Here is a 14,880-nt window from a genome sequence, read left to right on the forward strand (position 1 = left end):
TTTTTTTAAAAAAGCAATCAGACATATTGAGAACATTCCATGATCATACACAAAAATTTTGCTTAGATTATAAAACATGTGAACAAATACATACAGTGTCTAAAATATAATCATTTAAAAGCATCAAGTACTAGTCATGTCTCCCTACCCCGCCTTTAAAAATCTGTGAACTACTTATGATGCATTATACGTTTCTTAAAATTTTGTTTTGTTGTATTTTGAACAGATACTTCTGAAGCTGAAGCAGAACCAACACTACGTATATATAAACAAGATACTATGTATCACTATGTGTGTGTGTGTGCGCGCACGTGTATGTGTATGTAATCAAACCACCTCCGTTGAGATCCTTGGACTCAACTATATAAACTTCGGCAAGGTTATTCTTTTTCACAGCATTTGAATCTCCAAATATAGAGATATTACATTTCTCATACAGTTGTTATGAGGGAGGTGAAGTGAGGTAAACATATGTGAAATACTTAGGTTGGTGCTTAAACATATTAAAAAACTCAGTAAACGTTAGCTATTGATTGATATTAGACACAGCCTATCTCTTACTTATTTATTTATTTTATTTATTTTTTGAGGCGGAGTCTCGCTCTGTCACCCAGGCTTGAGTGCAGTGCTGTGATCTGGGCTCACTGCAAGCTCCCCCTCCTGGGTTCACGCCATTCTCCTGCCTCAGCCTCCTGAGTAGCTGGGACTACACGCGCCCGCCACCTCACCCGGCTAGTTTTTTGTACTTTTAGTAGAGACCGGGTTTCACCGTGTTAGCCAGGATGGTCTCCATCTCCTGACCTCGTGATCTGCCCACCTCAGCCTCCCAAAGTACTGGGATTACAGGTGTGAGCCACCATGCCGGGCCTATTTTATATATATACATATTTTTTTTGAGATGGAGTTTCTCTGTTGTCACCCACGCTGGAGTGCACTGGTGTGATCTCAGCTAACCACAATCTCCACCTCCCAGATTCAAGTGATTCTCCTGTATCTGGGAGATACAACCTTCCAAGTATCTGGGATTACAGGCATGCACCACCACGCCCAGCTAATTTTTATAATTTTAGTAAGGACGGGGTTTTGCCATGTTGGCCAGGCTGACTTGGAACTCCTGACCTCTGGTGATCTGCCGGCCTCTGCCTCCCAAAATGCTGGGATTACACGCGTGGGCCATGGTGCCTGACCCTATGTCTTATTTTTGATTTCAGATTTTTGTTATTAAAGCTGGTCATTTAATATTTGTTTTAAGTAAAACTGAACCATTAGTATACATGTATGCATGGAAAGTATTTTGTTACTTTGCAACTATGGCTGAATTGCCCTTTGAATTTCATAGCAGGGATCTAGGATTAGCTAATCATTTTTGTTTTCAATTGTTAACATAAAAGTAGCTATAAATCATTATGTAATGGGAAAATAAAAAATCACAAGTAGAGCCATCATTTAGCGAGTTTCCATATTTCCCCAGGAGTGGAAACTGAAAAGTGTTTTATCATAATCTAGATACAAGTAACCAGTACTTGCCAACCAATATAGTAAGGTCTCAGAACATATTTTCACTGGAAAAGAGGATCTCTGTAGAGTGATTAGTGCACAATTGCACATTAGTGAACAACACTGAAACTTTTGAGGCATGCAGCCCTCACATTCTGTTACGTAATGGATACAATAAACACAATAACATCATTCTTCTTTCTCCCTTACCACTGCAGACAAATTCTCGTTTTTGAACCTCAGCTACATTATGGCCTCTCAGGTGGGAGGGGCCCATACACTGAGTGTACAGACCAACCCGGGGCCTTTGGCGAAGCCAGTCGGAGAGCCAGGCCAGGTGGCAGTCACAATACAGGTTGTTTGAATGGAGTCGACTAAATGAGAAAAAAAGGAAGTGTAAAGCAAGAAAACAGAAAGTTGTCATTTCATTAATAATATATACCTTTATTTCTTAACATAGAAGTAAAGCTAGGCAGATTCCAATATAATTATTTTTCCTAAAAATTAAACTGATGTACAATCACAGAATCAAGTCTCTCTTCATTTAGTCTGAACTGAGCAATTTATAGAAGCTTGAATATGTCCATAAAATTATGTTTTAAATGAACATATTTCACTTATGTTCATTTAAAAGAGGAAAGAGAAAAAAATAAGTCCAATGCAAATTGCTCCACAGTTCCAACATCCTGAGAGCTAACAGGGGTGGGGTGGGAGAGTGGGGAGACTGGGGGAGGAGCAAGTTAGTAAAAGTTGTGGCTCCCAGTTTGAAATATCAATAAGTCCTGCCATTATGAGTCTCTATAGAAACCACTTGTAAAACCTTTTCAGCAGGTCACTTGCATTTTTTGCTGAACAAGACAGAATAATAATTCAATATAAAACACTTTTTTCACATCCTTATTCCAATTTCCTTCTTTTGTTGTTTAATCACAGAAAAGGGATTAGCTCCTTTGGCTCCTGGAGACCTATCCTCAAAGAGCAGCGACTGAAATTAAAAGGCACAAATGGCTGGGAGTGAAGGAATTAAGTGAGTCGCTCTGTGTTGGCAGGATCCACACAAGATCATGGATTGCTTCCAAGTGGCAAATTGCACTTCTCCATTAATAAAATATCAGACAAATGTATCCACTAAATTAGGTAAATGACTTCAAACTGGCTTTTATGTTTTCTCAAACTAAAGAAAAGGACATCCAAAGCTATAAATCAAAGCACTATTCCCAGAACCGTCTATGACACAGTAATACCATTTTAGTCCTTTTAAGCCGATGTGTTCAATTCTAACCCAATAACAGTAATGGATATTAAAACATGGAACTCAGTCCAGAAAGATAATTAGACCATAAAAATGGAATTTTTAAGTAGCAATGATACTATAGAATAATGACCCAACCAAAGCAAAGGAATTTAAAGTTAAATGACTGCTTTGTATTCTCCTTGAGCTTGTAGATAAGGAACACAATTCTTTGCTTTGAAACTAGAAGGTGTACCACAAAACAAAAAGCTATATTTTGGGAAAGATGGGTGACCTCTGGCTCGGTTTGCTTGGAAGTTGAAGTTCTGTCCTTTGGAAGCCACAGAGGCACATTCCATATCCTTGTACTCTAAATATTTCCATCTAAACCAAGCATATTACAAAAATTCCAATTAGGTGTGCACAAACTTGAAGCGAGAAAAGAATGTAAAAATTGGAAAACCTGATTAGTAAGACAGACTCATGAATTTCTACAAGAAAATAAGGGACACTGTCAAAAAAATTCAGATGAATGTTTTTACAATTTCGTTGGCTTTGTTTTTGTAAAGATTGAAAGCTTGATCAATTTCTTTTTTTAAAAAAATGCCTGAAGTTAATGGGAAATTATAGTTTTGAGTGAACTGGGCTGTTAATTCAGTCAGATTAGTCTCATTCTGATAGCCCCAAGAATACAGAATTTAGCTATGTCTGTATACTTGTAGAATTCCTTTATTTTGCTAAATAATATTCCAAGGAAATTATAATGATGTGTTATTACATACAGAGTTAGATTTCAGTAAGAAAAAAATGACATTAAAATTGATATTGGCTAGTTCATTAAAAAGCTGGTAATTCAAAATTTTTATTAAGAAAAGAAAATTAATGTTTTCCAGTTACAAGCTATCAGAAAATGAGAAGTATTTTGAAAATCTAATCAAAATATATTTATCCAACTTAAAAACACTTTTTTTCCCCAAGAAGTCTGATGCTTTGGTTTTGTTTCCAGTCATGTCCTGCACGTTATATGTAATATACTTTTTTTAGGTCAAGGTGATTCTGTAATTCAGTTCAAATGAGATTTACCTCTGAAATTCTATAACTTAAAGTCCACCCTGGGCTTTAAGGATTTTAAAACCTACCCTGGGCTTTAAGGATTACTTTTTCTTCAAGAGAAAAGAAATAGCTATAGTCAATACTTTATTAGACCAAAAATATCTTAATGTCCATCTGTAACCCCAAAAAAGATACTTTTAAGTATAAATGCTGACACAACCTTAATTATAGAGGCACTAGAGGGTGATGCTATAATTTCACGTTATAAGGAATGTTGGAGCACCAGTTTAGCTTTATTAGGTCTGCTTGCAGTACAGCAATAAAATCATAAAGATTTCCCATTTATCATTTCTGACAGCCAATCAAGGAGTCTTCCATTTCTTAATGAAATGTGACCTCCACAATAGCTCAAAGTAAATGTTGTTTTTTTTTTTTAACTCCAAAGTTCCCATAATGCATATCATTTAAAAGAAATCTTTCCAGTTTCCAGAATAATAGCTCATTCCCACAAATATCATATCTAGTCTTTTCCCAAGTTGGGTTTTCCTTGTCTACCTTGTAAGCTAGTGGTCCCATCCTTTGCTTACTGAACATGTTATTTAAGGGGAAGCTTTAATTGGTTAATATGACCTTTACATATATTGTGACTACTTACAAAGTCCTAAGTTTAGGCATATGGTTGAAACTTGCCACAGAAAGTCTAGTAATGTTGTTATTGTTGAGAGTGCTGTAGAATTAAAAAGAAAAGTTAGAAATTTTAGATACAAAATTGATTGATCATTTTATATACTAACATAGAGAAAATGTCTTGTACTATGCTTATGCAGGACAGCTACCTGGTAGAGATGACATAGAGAATACACTACTCTATAGACAAGTTGATAAATAATTTTCATAATTTAACATGTTACTGTACATTTTGTTTTATTCAACATTTACCACAAATTTATGGCTCCATTCATAGCATGTTTGACTATTCACATTCTACTTTATGTACCTTGTGCATGCATGTCTATTTATGATATTGGTTAAGAAATAAACACGGGATAGTTACAGTTGGAAAATATGCCCAATTACATTTCCATAGAGTGGCATTATGTGTAATTAGTGTCCATGAGTCAATAAGCGTATTTGAATTAATATTCTCTTCTGAATTCTCATAGCAACAATACAGAATCATTCCTGTCAGGCCTTGGAACACAGTCCTGATAACTATTATTTACCGCAGACATCAGCCACTGCTGTAATTTGAGTGGAGAGAGCTATATCTATATCTGGTACTTGTATCATGTGGGGATGAAGTAACTTGCTGTAGCACCGTGTTAAAAGATTAATCCATTCTAATGGTTTTCAGTTGCAGTAGCATATATTGGCCTTTGTTTACTGCTGTGTGGCAGCAATTATGGTTTCTTGAGGTAGCAGATTCAGGAATATGTGTGGTGAAGAGAGTTATGGTGAAAATAAATATCATCCTTACTTTTCCCACAATGCAACATTATTAGTTTTATTATTATTATTATTGATTACTTCTACTTCTACTACTACTCATTCATTCATCAAATATTTCCTGAATGGCTATTATCTTATGGTAACATGGAGTATTATAAAAATAAATCAGACATAAATCCTGTCCTAAAATAGCATACAGTCCAGCTGGGGAGATGAATTGGACAAATTACAAAAACTAGTAAGGCTAAGACATGAGCTTTTTTCACCCTTCAGAAAAATCTGGTTGTGGTAAGAAAGTGGTAGAAGTTATCCCAGGGGTATACAGGTAAAGTGTGGACATGGAAAGCAATTCTAAGACTGGGAGAGACTGAAGGTACACATTGAGGTGGTGACTAAAGAAGGCAAGTTCCTCTGAAGGAGGCAGGAGAAAGCATCAATGGTCCTGGTGGATGAAGTTGATACTGGACAAGGGTTGGAATTAGAGGTTGCAAGTTCACTGTAGGGCCTGAGCAGAGAACAGAAATGAGAGAAGCAGGCCATGTGCAAAAATATACAATGATGGGCAAGAAAGATGGAAGAAAACAGACAGTTGGAGACGGTGAAGAATATGGTAAGCTAGCAATGATAGTCTCTCTTGCGGCAGATAATGTCCAGCTCCAATGGTCTATTGACCTGCTGTAAGGGAGGGATGTCAAACAATCAGATTTTCCAAGGGAAGTTAGAAATAAAAATTTTTAGATCTTTCTAATGTTTAGTGGCAACTAATTAAAATATTTCAAACAGTCTGTAGACCACTTATGTTTGAGCTACACAAAATACATTTTTGAGGCCACTTTTGGCCAGTTGGTGGCTCTGGTTATCAATGGTGCATTCAGAAGTCAAGGGAATGACAAAAACTTTTTGGTAAAACACGGCATGTCAGCTACAGACCTAGATCATGCATGGACCCTCTTTACTACCTTGTTTTGCAATGTATTGAATTATGTAAGAACTATTCTAAGTGATTTGAATTAAGTCACAAAAACTAAACCACTTTATGGGGAACCTACAGAGCACTGGATTTGTTGGCTCAGTTTATCTAAAAGCTTTTAGCATTTTCCTATGTGCAGGTGAAATGAGATGTCTTTTTCAAATGCCAGTAAAATATATCCTGATGTTTGAATGCAAAGGTTAAACTTCTCAATGGGATTTGCTTTCAGATGATCCCTTTTCCCATCTTCAAAATTTACGCTAAATTAATATGGCTAAAATCTTTATAGTATATAGCATTCTGAAATATGACTTTGGGAATAAATTGTTTTAAGTACTTCACACGGAGAAGACATGCATTAATTTTGAACTATAGTTTCTTCTATCTCCATGCAAAGGAAAATTTTCATTGAATGCCAAAGACTTCAGTTATCAATTTGAAATCTTTTCTCAGAATGTTAGTTCACATAATGCAACTAAAGGAAGACATTATCTTAGTATTTCATTCAGTACTGATGCTAGAAAGAAGTACTGATACTGATACCCAATGACTGAAAAACATGCAGAACCAACAAAATTATTTTTAAAATTAGTAATAAATATAAGTGTTAAGTATGATAACTTGTATACATTACCGCTATGGTCAACTTCTATTCTGAAATAATGGAAACTTATATAATGTACTTATTTAGTTGTGAATATTTTCTCCCATGTGTAAGTCTATTTCTGTCCTCAACTTCAAGATTTTCTTTGTAATGAGTAAATATTCTAATACAAAAGACATCTTGATGTATAAATATTAGCCTGTATAATTATGGAGCACCTCTCACACTTATATCTTGATTTAGTCATTCCCTTACCACCATGCATATCGCTTGGCAGAGAGTTTGATATTTAGTGGATATGAATCACTATGATTAAATTAAATTAAATTATGTCCATTCTGTGAAAAAGAAAAACAAATACGTAAAAGCAGCAATTCAAGGGATATATATCATTTCTGAGTCCAGTGTCCAAAGAAAGGGAAAATACTGATCGAGATTTAGTTTCCAATGTTATTTTTGAGATGGTATCTAAATATTAAGAAAATAAGCAGTTACTTCTAAATCCTACAAATCAGAATCTGACAATAGACCAGTTCTCCATGAATGTGCAAGTGTTAAACTGCTTCCTTGCTTTCATCTACCTTAGATTTTCACTTGACTTCTTGGACTGTATTCACTCTTTGTACACTCATATATATCCTAATTTAATACACTTTCATCAATGACTGAGGGCGATTACCTCATTTTCTCCCATCTAGCTTCAGTATAGCCATACATTCACAAATGGTTCAAGGAATTAAAATTTTAAAAAATATAAAACCCTTGGAATCTGAAATTTAAGGCAATGTGTATGTTAATGTTTCTTCATTATTTCCACATAAGCCAGTACATTCTAAAGAGTCACAAATGGTAAAAATAAGCAAAACAGACAAGTCATCTTTCTAGAACCCTTCTTAATGCAAACTCTCTTAAGCTCTTGACCAAACATTTACAATAGGTAAACTTTTGTTGTATTTCACAATTGATTTGGGCTTCATAAATTCTCGTCTTTTCAGTGGTCCAATTTTGGCTCATTTATCAACTGATATTTCTAGGGGTTGTTTAAAGTAGGAGGATTGAAAAGAAAACATTTAAAGTAATGTCTGCTCAACTTTATAAAATTTTAATATAAAATATTTCAATCTTTTAAATTTACATTGTCTTCTATCATACGCTAATTTTTATTATTTCTTCAACAAACAAACTCTGACCAATATATACTTCTTTAAGATGTATATATTAAGGTCCTCAAAAGAGTTTCCAAGATTTTGGATTTCTATTTTAATTTCATGAACCATAAAATGTCACCCTTTGGTGTGTTTCTTCATTTTTGCTAAAGTCACTTTTTAGGTATTTTGATTAATCATGACAATCAAAATGTATGAGATGACTGTGTTTTCATAAACGTACTGCCTCTGACAACAACGATATTAGTTTATAGAAAATAAGCAAATGTAGTTAATGTACTTGTGGGTAAAAGATTTCAGTGCCTAGCACAGTGTTATTCCACCTTATAAGATATACACAGTAGGTATTCAATACATTTATGTGTATATATACATATATTGAATAAATACACTGAATAACTACATATTTAAAAATAATTTAAGTTTTTTGAAAACTTAATAACAAGGTAGTTTACAGGATTCAGTTCATCCAAGATAGTCAGCAAACTTTGCATAAAATGATTGGTATCATTCATATTTCTAGTTAGGAACATTGGTTTAATAACACATTTTTCACTTGATCAGCTCTGTCTGATTAACTCTTGTGGTAGTCTCTTCATCTATGAATTTTAGTGACACTGACTATGGTTTTGCCATGAGACCACTACTATGAAATCATTCTAATTATTCTGACTCTGAGATACCATCAGTGAGCTTTGTATATTAAAAGTGGTTCTGGTAAACAATTTAAATAGTGGTCTTAAAGCTAAAATGTATATGATAAGCACTTTGAATATTTTTCCGATAGAAACTTAGACCATTATCAATAGAAACAAAGGCGGCCTCTCTAGAGAGTAGTCTATATTTTCATATTTCACATTTTATCCCAATCAATTCATTCATACATACATATCTTTTAAAATAATTCACAACTCATTACACTACACAGCTGGAAATTCTATTTTCTTGCAATTAAAACCAAAATTGTATAAAAATACTGATAAAATAAGCCATTCTAGCTGAAAGATTAATTTGTTTGCAGAATTATATTCCATTCCTGAAACCAGATTTATAAAGTAATGAATCCATTTTTTTTTTGGGAAGAGGAAGGATTTCATGATTTCTCGATAACTTTTAACAGATTGACTAAAAACACACTCACATTTAATTCAATTTTAGATTTCTGACTAAATTTGTCAAGGATGAAATAAGGCAGAGAAAAATATTTTAATTTGTGGAGGAATTGTAAGTGTATTTAAAAAGCTACACATGTGGATTTTGGCTGAAAAAATTCAAAAAATGTATAGGCGGCATACGATGCTTTAGTAACTATAGTTTTCATTAAAATTTGTAATTTCATTACAATTAATAAGTCATTGATCAATAGAGGTTACTTAGTTGTCTCTAACCAATTTTGTCAGTCATGTCTACCCAGCGAGGAAAGAAGGAGGTTGCCCGTTATAATTCAAGTCTGCATGTTGTACATTACAAAGTCAGTAGTGAAGACTTGAAAATGGATCTAATGGGTGGCTTATTAACCTTAGGAAGCAGATTTCAAAGTATTCTTACAAAAATAATGTTAAATCACCTGGTTAAAAATTTTATTTTTTAATGAGAAACTGTGTTTCCATTGCCTAACAACGACAAATTATTCCAAGATATCAGCTACTAAGAGGGTTTTTTATGTTATTTTTCCTATAAAGTTGATTTTATCTCAATATTTAGCAATGACAAATTCTATGAATCTTATAAAAATATTTATAAGAAGAACATTTGAGTGACCTTAGACAATTTTACCTAACATACAGATATGGTACGCAAGGTTTTGCACACACGCATTTAGACTCTTCTCTGTATTCACCATGAATAATTTAAGGTATCTCTTGAGAGACTATTTTGACAACAAGGTTTTAAGCTAGCAGATAAGCTTCCACATTTGTCCTGTCCAGACACAAAGCCCCCATTAAAAGAGTAAGAGAAATAGCAGTACTTACAGCACTTCCAGGTCCCGGAGCGCCCTGAATGCCCCATCTTCAATACAGCTGATCTGGTTGTAATCCAGTTGCCTGTTAAATAGATTAGGAGAATCTATGTAGAAGGAATGGACAGTAGCTGGGGTAGGTGATGGGAAGTTTCCTGAAGGGTCTATGATACCCTGGACACACTCACTGAAGTGCCCTCACAAACACACTCATCTGTTTACGAATGTCATAAGCCATTCTAGCCTCTATGCCGCCACTGAAATCTCTTTTTGTTCTGAACTGTCTGTGCAAATAGCAGCCCTTGGAAAGCTCCAGTAAATAATAACTGCACCTTATATTAAATGCCATAGGAATGCAATTTCATTACATCAAGAAAAGCTATCCATTAAGAGCTTTCAGCGTCATCTTGCTGAAACAATTTCATTAAGGTAAAGGACTGTAAATCACTTAATGTCACATGCACCCCCTCAGTGACCTAACAGAATCCATTTATCAGAGGAGCCCAGCTGCATGTTAATTTCACTATCCTTGGCACGAAAGAGCAACACTACTTTTAGGTTTCCTTCTTTTAAAAGCAGTTTTCCTTCAAGAACTCCAAATCGAGAAAGGGAACTGATGTCCCATATAGCTTGCTCTTATTCCCAACCAGAAATACACTTTAGAAAACTAGTAATTGTTCTGTATTAAATATCACTATTCTAGTAATTCACATTCCTTATCATTATATGTAAATGCTCTGCATTGTAAATACAGCATACTTTTGAATTCAGGAACTTCCAGAATTATATCGCTCTCCAGAAGATAGGTTTTAAAGTATTAAATAACAATTTTGCTTTTTAAAATGATGCTAATTTTGGTTAAAGCCACTAAGAAACATATACTACAGGCACACCATAAAAACACTACATGTTTCTATGGTAAAAAGCCTAAAAGCTGTATCAGCTAAATTCTAAATAATGCATAATTGAAGTAAATGAATCTTCCTCAATATCTTAAGCACTTGTTAAAATTCATAGTACAAAAAAAGAATGCTCCAAACTTGGTTATGTCTGCTTTTCCTGCTGCTTGTTGTGAAATTAAAATTTCCTTATTCATATTGAGCCTTCTACTTGGTTGAAATTAACAGTGAAGTACTATATTGTATCTGTACTACAAGTATTGTATCTGTACTACAACCCAAACAAGCAGTTGTTTAAATATAGTAGCTTGAATGTTACAGATGTTATTATTTCAGTTAAAAAAGTATTTTAATGTTTCACTTGAGATGGAAACAAAATGTTTCACGGAAGAGGTGAGTTTTCAGCTCTGCAGGCACTGTGTGAGAGAATGTGGATGAACAGGAGTAAGATTATGATCATAATACAAATGTATCCTGTCCTTGTTTCAAGTTCAGCATTCACAGAAAGGGCTAATTCATATTTGAGATCTGTTCGTAAAGAACTGTTTGAACATTTCCATAAAATAGTGGTTTCTCTCACAAGACTAGTGAATAAAGGTGCAATGATTTAATCCAGTGACTTTCAGAGGGGCCTCTTCAAGTTCCTCACTTTAGAAATTATGTATATAGACAATGTCTCATGAAATATACATCTCATTTGTGAGGAGATCTCTAGGGGACACAATCATACACAAGGCTACCTTGATGTCATGCAAATGGTACAATTTAGGACATGCAATATTAACAAAGGTGCACCCCAAGGAAGATACAATTTTATTGCTTGTATAAGCCTTAGTTTATAAAACTTAAGGTTTTCCCCAAATCATAGCTAACATCCATGCTACTACAATAGCCTAAATCATTTCTACTTATTAAGACGTAATGCAGAAGTATTTTATTTTCTAAGAAGACATTTAAAGTCTCATGATGTAATATGGCTGCTGTGGTTCCAAGAAAACACTTACATTCTTGAGCACTTTTGCTTTTTACAGATTAAATTCATTTAACAATTAAGTTAATAGCCTTTTTATTTTAAAGTGATATATATATATATGTGTGTATATATATACATATATATATATACACACACATATATATATATATATCTACACTACTATTCTCTAACCTCTTGAACAATTTATCAGAGCCATTTAAATTAGTACAATGGCATAAAGTGTTACCCCTGACACATTACAAAAGAGAAATTATTTCCAGACAAATTGGCAAAATCTTTTAATGCTATCAAATTTGCCTAATGCAGTCTCCAGGTTAATCTGTAAAAGGGTGAGCTGTATGTTTGCCCATATCTTATTATCCTTAGCTGTCAATGTATAAATCAATGCTGACACAGCTTCTTCTAAATCATGCACACGATACACAAAGGGGAACCTCTAGCATGCCAGAAAGCACTCAAGCAAACCTTGTCCTACAAGGACTGGAAGGCCGACAGCTTTCCTTACAGGAGCAGAAGTTGAGATGCTGCTGGAAACTTTGGTAATTTCACTGCTCTTTAACATTGCTCATGGTTACACGCTTCATATTCTTAACAGAAATCTAAGCCCTTATTGGTGCTAAAACACTAAGAATATTTGGTTTCCATAGGACTGATGTTTTCTTTAAAAGTTCTCTGAATACTGTTGTATCTGAGTCCACATATTTCCTGAACATGAAGGTATTTCACGAAGTTACTCATATGAAAGGACAATCCAAGTTAAACACGTGAATAATTCTTACATTAATCTGTCAATTTCGTGATATTCAAAGGAAGGTTTACACAGTGTTGTGCTCCTATGACTGCTCATGAGAAAATCTCTCCCAACAGACCTCCATTTGTCTGTATGTGGTTCAAGATAAACAGTGTCAAAACTACGCAACAATGTAATTTATGTCAGGGTTTCTGGACTACTTAGCCGCACTCTTTGTTTTGCCCTGCTGGTTCCCTTCTCCACTAGCTTTCAAGCCCTGCCCACTCCTGGCTTCTGTAAACAGGAAAGGATCTGTTCTCTGCCATACCTTTAGTGACAGGCTGGCCTTCTTTAGATGTGATTTCCAATTGTGCCATGAAATTATTCTGAATTAAGAAAATAGCAAGGAGACTTTTTCACTTCTCCAAAAAAATTATGCTTCAACTATTCACTAAGACATAGTGTAAATCTGCAGATCATTAAAGAGATTTGGATGTTAAGGGCAGAAGTGTCATAAGTGGTTTTTTCAGACCTTCGACTGACCTAACTTAGCACATACTTTTGTGTCTTCTTCTCCCTTATTTCCTGACTCCAATCTTCTCTTTAGCTTCTATTCAAATTCCAAATTGCCTTTCTATGTGATCCTTTGCTGTCCAAGTGTGTACATTTGTGTTTTAAAGAACTGCTTTAGTCTCATGGAAATGATGGGGTTAAGAAGAATAATATTCATGATCTTGGCCGGGAGCAGTGGCTCATGCCTGCAATCCCAGCACTATAGGAGGCCGAGGCGGGTGGATCATCCGAGGTCAGGATTTCGAGACCAGCCTGGCCAACATGGTGAACCCCATCTCTATTAAAAATACAAAAATTAGCCAGGTGTGGTGGTGGGCACCTGTAATCCCAGCTACTCAGGAGGAGGCAGGAGAATCGCTTGAACCCAGGAAGTGGAGGTTGCAGTGAGCCAAAATCGCACCTTGTGACATTGCACTCCCACCTGGGCAACAAGAGCAAAACTCCATGTCTTAAAAAGAAAAAAAAAAGAATATTCATGATCTCTCGGTATTAACATTATTTGATTTTTTTTTTGATGGTAGGACGTATATCTTTGATGCCCTAGAATAACTCTAGATAGTCCATTTTGATTTTTACCAGCACTTTTAAATTTAGTCTTACACAATGCAGTGTGTCGATGGACTCCATACATTAAGAAATACCACTCTATACCTCACGCACAAAAAGTTCTGAAGCTCATCTGATTTTCTTTAACACTAAAAATAATTTCTCCTAGTTTCAAATTCTGATTTATTCTGGGTATGGGGGACAATATACAATCTTGCTAAATATAAGTTTTAAAAATAGGTATATTAAATGACAAAATGGTTAAACATTTGCTTACTTGGCATCCTGAAACAGTTAGAGATGCTAGTCCACCATTTAGGTTTTCTTAAAGAATTTCCTGTTTTATTCTTTTAAAATATGGATATCATATTGCATTTGAATTACATATACAACACTTAGATTAATAACATATATAAAACTGCAATAATTTCAATCAGTGTGTTCCTACCCATAGCAAATTCATGTTTTACTGCAGCATCCAAGTTATAAGTTCTCATAACTAATAGGTTTCTTGGTAAGAATTAGACGACACATAAAATGTACTTAACTGTAACAATGTAGAACATAGCAATCTTTAATAATTTCTAAGCCAATCAGGATCTCTCAATGTCTCAACAAAATTATTATAACTATGCTCCAATTTTGTATTGTTTTGTTTCATTTAAGGTGCTAGAAATAATTTACTTCCTGTTCACATTATTATTGTAAGATAGAAAACTCCAAAACTTAAGTTGACTTAAGATACATCAAAATGGCTAAAATCAATATGAAGGAATAACAATTTTTCACTATTGTCAAGAAATCAAATAAAATATATAAACCACATGGGAGAAAAAGAATAAAAAAGCTCTACATATATGAGCGTGGTCTCTTCTCCCTCTTCCCATATATGTATAAACTTCAAGTCAATACAAATGTCTATATACCAACATTTATGCCAATCATGGCTCTTAAAGAGTAACCCCAGATACAAATTTTGATATAGAGTATAAGAAAAATAAAAATCAATCCATATACATGTACATCCTTGACATAAGTTTCAGCAACTATATCCTTTACCTCTGCATAAAAGCAGATCAGTATTAACTTGAAAACTGGTAAAGAAAGCAATTCAGGTAAGGACCTTGCTGAGGACCCCAAAGTAATTTACATTATGTGAGAATTTAATCCTTTTAAATCTTTCAGGCAACAATTTGCTATTCTCATAG

General features: G+C 34.4%; 1 protein-coding gene across 4 annotated transcripts in view; it reads right to left on the minus strand.

The window, feature by feature from the left end:
* The window catches only part of SLIT2 (slit homolog 2 (Drosophila)), a 367,443-nt gene that overhangs the window by 127,992 nt on the left and 224,571 nt on the right, over positions 1–14,880 (minus strand). For all 4 annotated transcript variants that reach the window (XM_011935681.1, XM_011935679.1, XM_011935680.1 and 1 more), the window contains exons 6-8: positions 9,944–10,015; positions 4,437–4,508; positions 1,708–1,871 (exon numbers count right to left, since the gene is read on the minus strand). In XM_011935681.1, the coding sequence (XP_011791071.1) occupies positions 1,708–1,871; positions 4,437–4,508; positions 9,944–10,015 (308 nt within the window). The remainder of the gene's footprint in view (positions 1–1,707; positions 1,872–4,436; positions 4,509–9,943; positions 10,016–14,880) is intronic.

The sequence above is a fragment of the Colobus angolensis genome, unplaced genomic scaffold (genome assembly GCF_000951035.1).
Source record: "Colobus angolensis palliatus isolate OR3802 unplaced genomic scaffold, Cang.pa_1.0 Scaffold146, whole genome shotgun sequence".
NCBI classification, from domain to species: Eukaryota; Metazoa; Chordata; class Mammalia; order Primates; family Cercopithecidae; genus Colobus; species Colobus angolensis.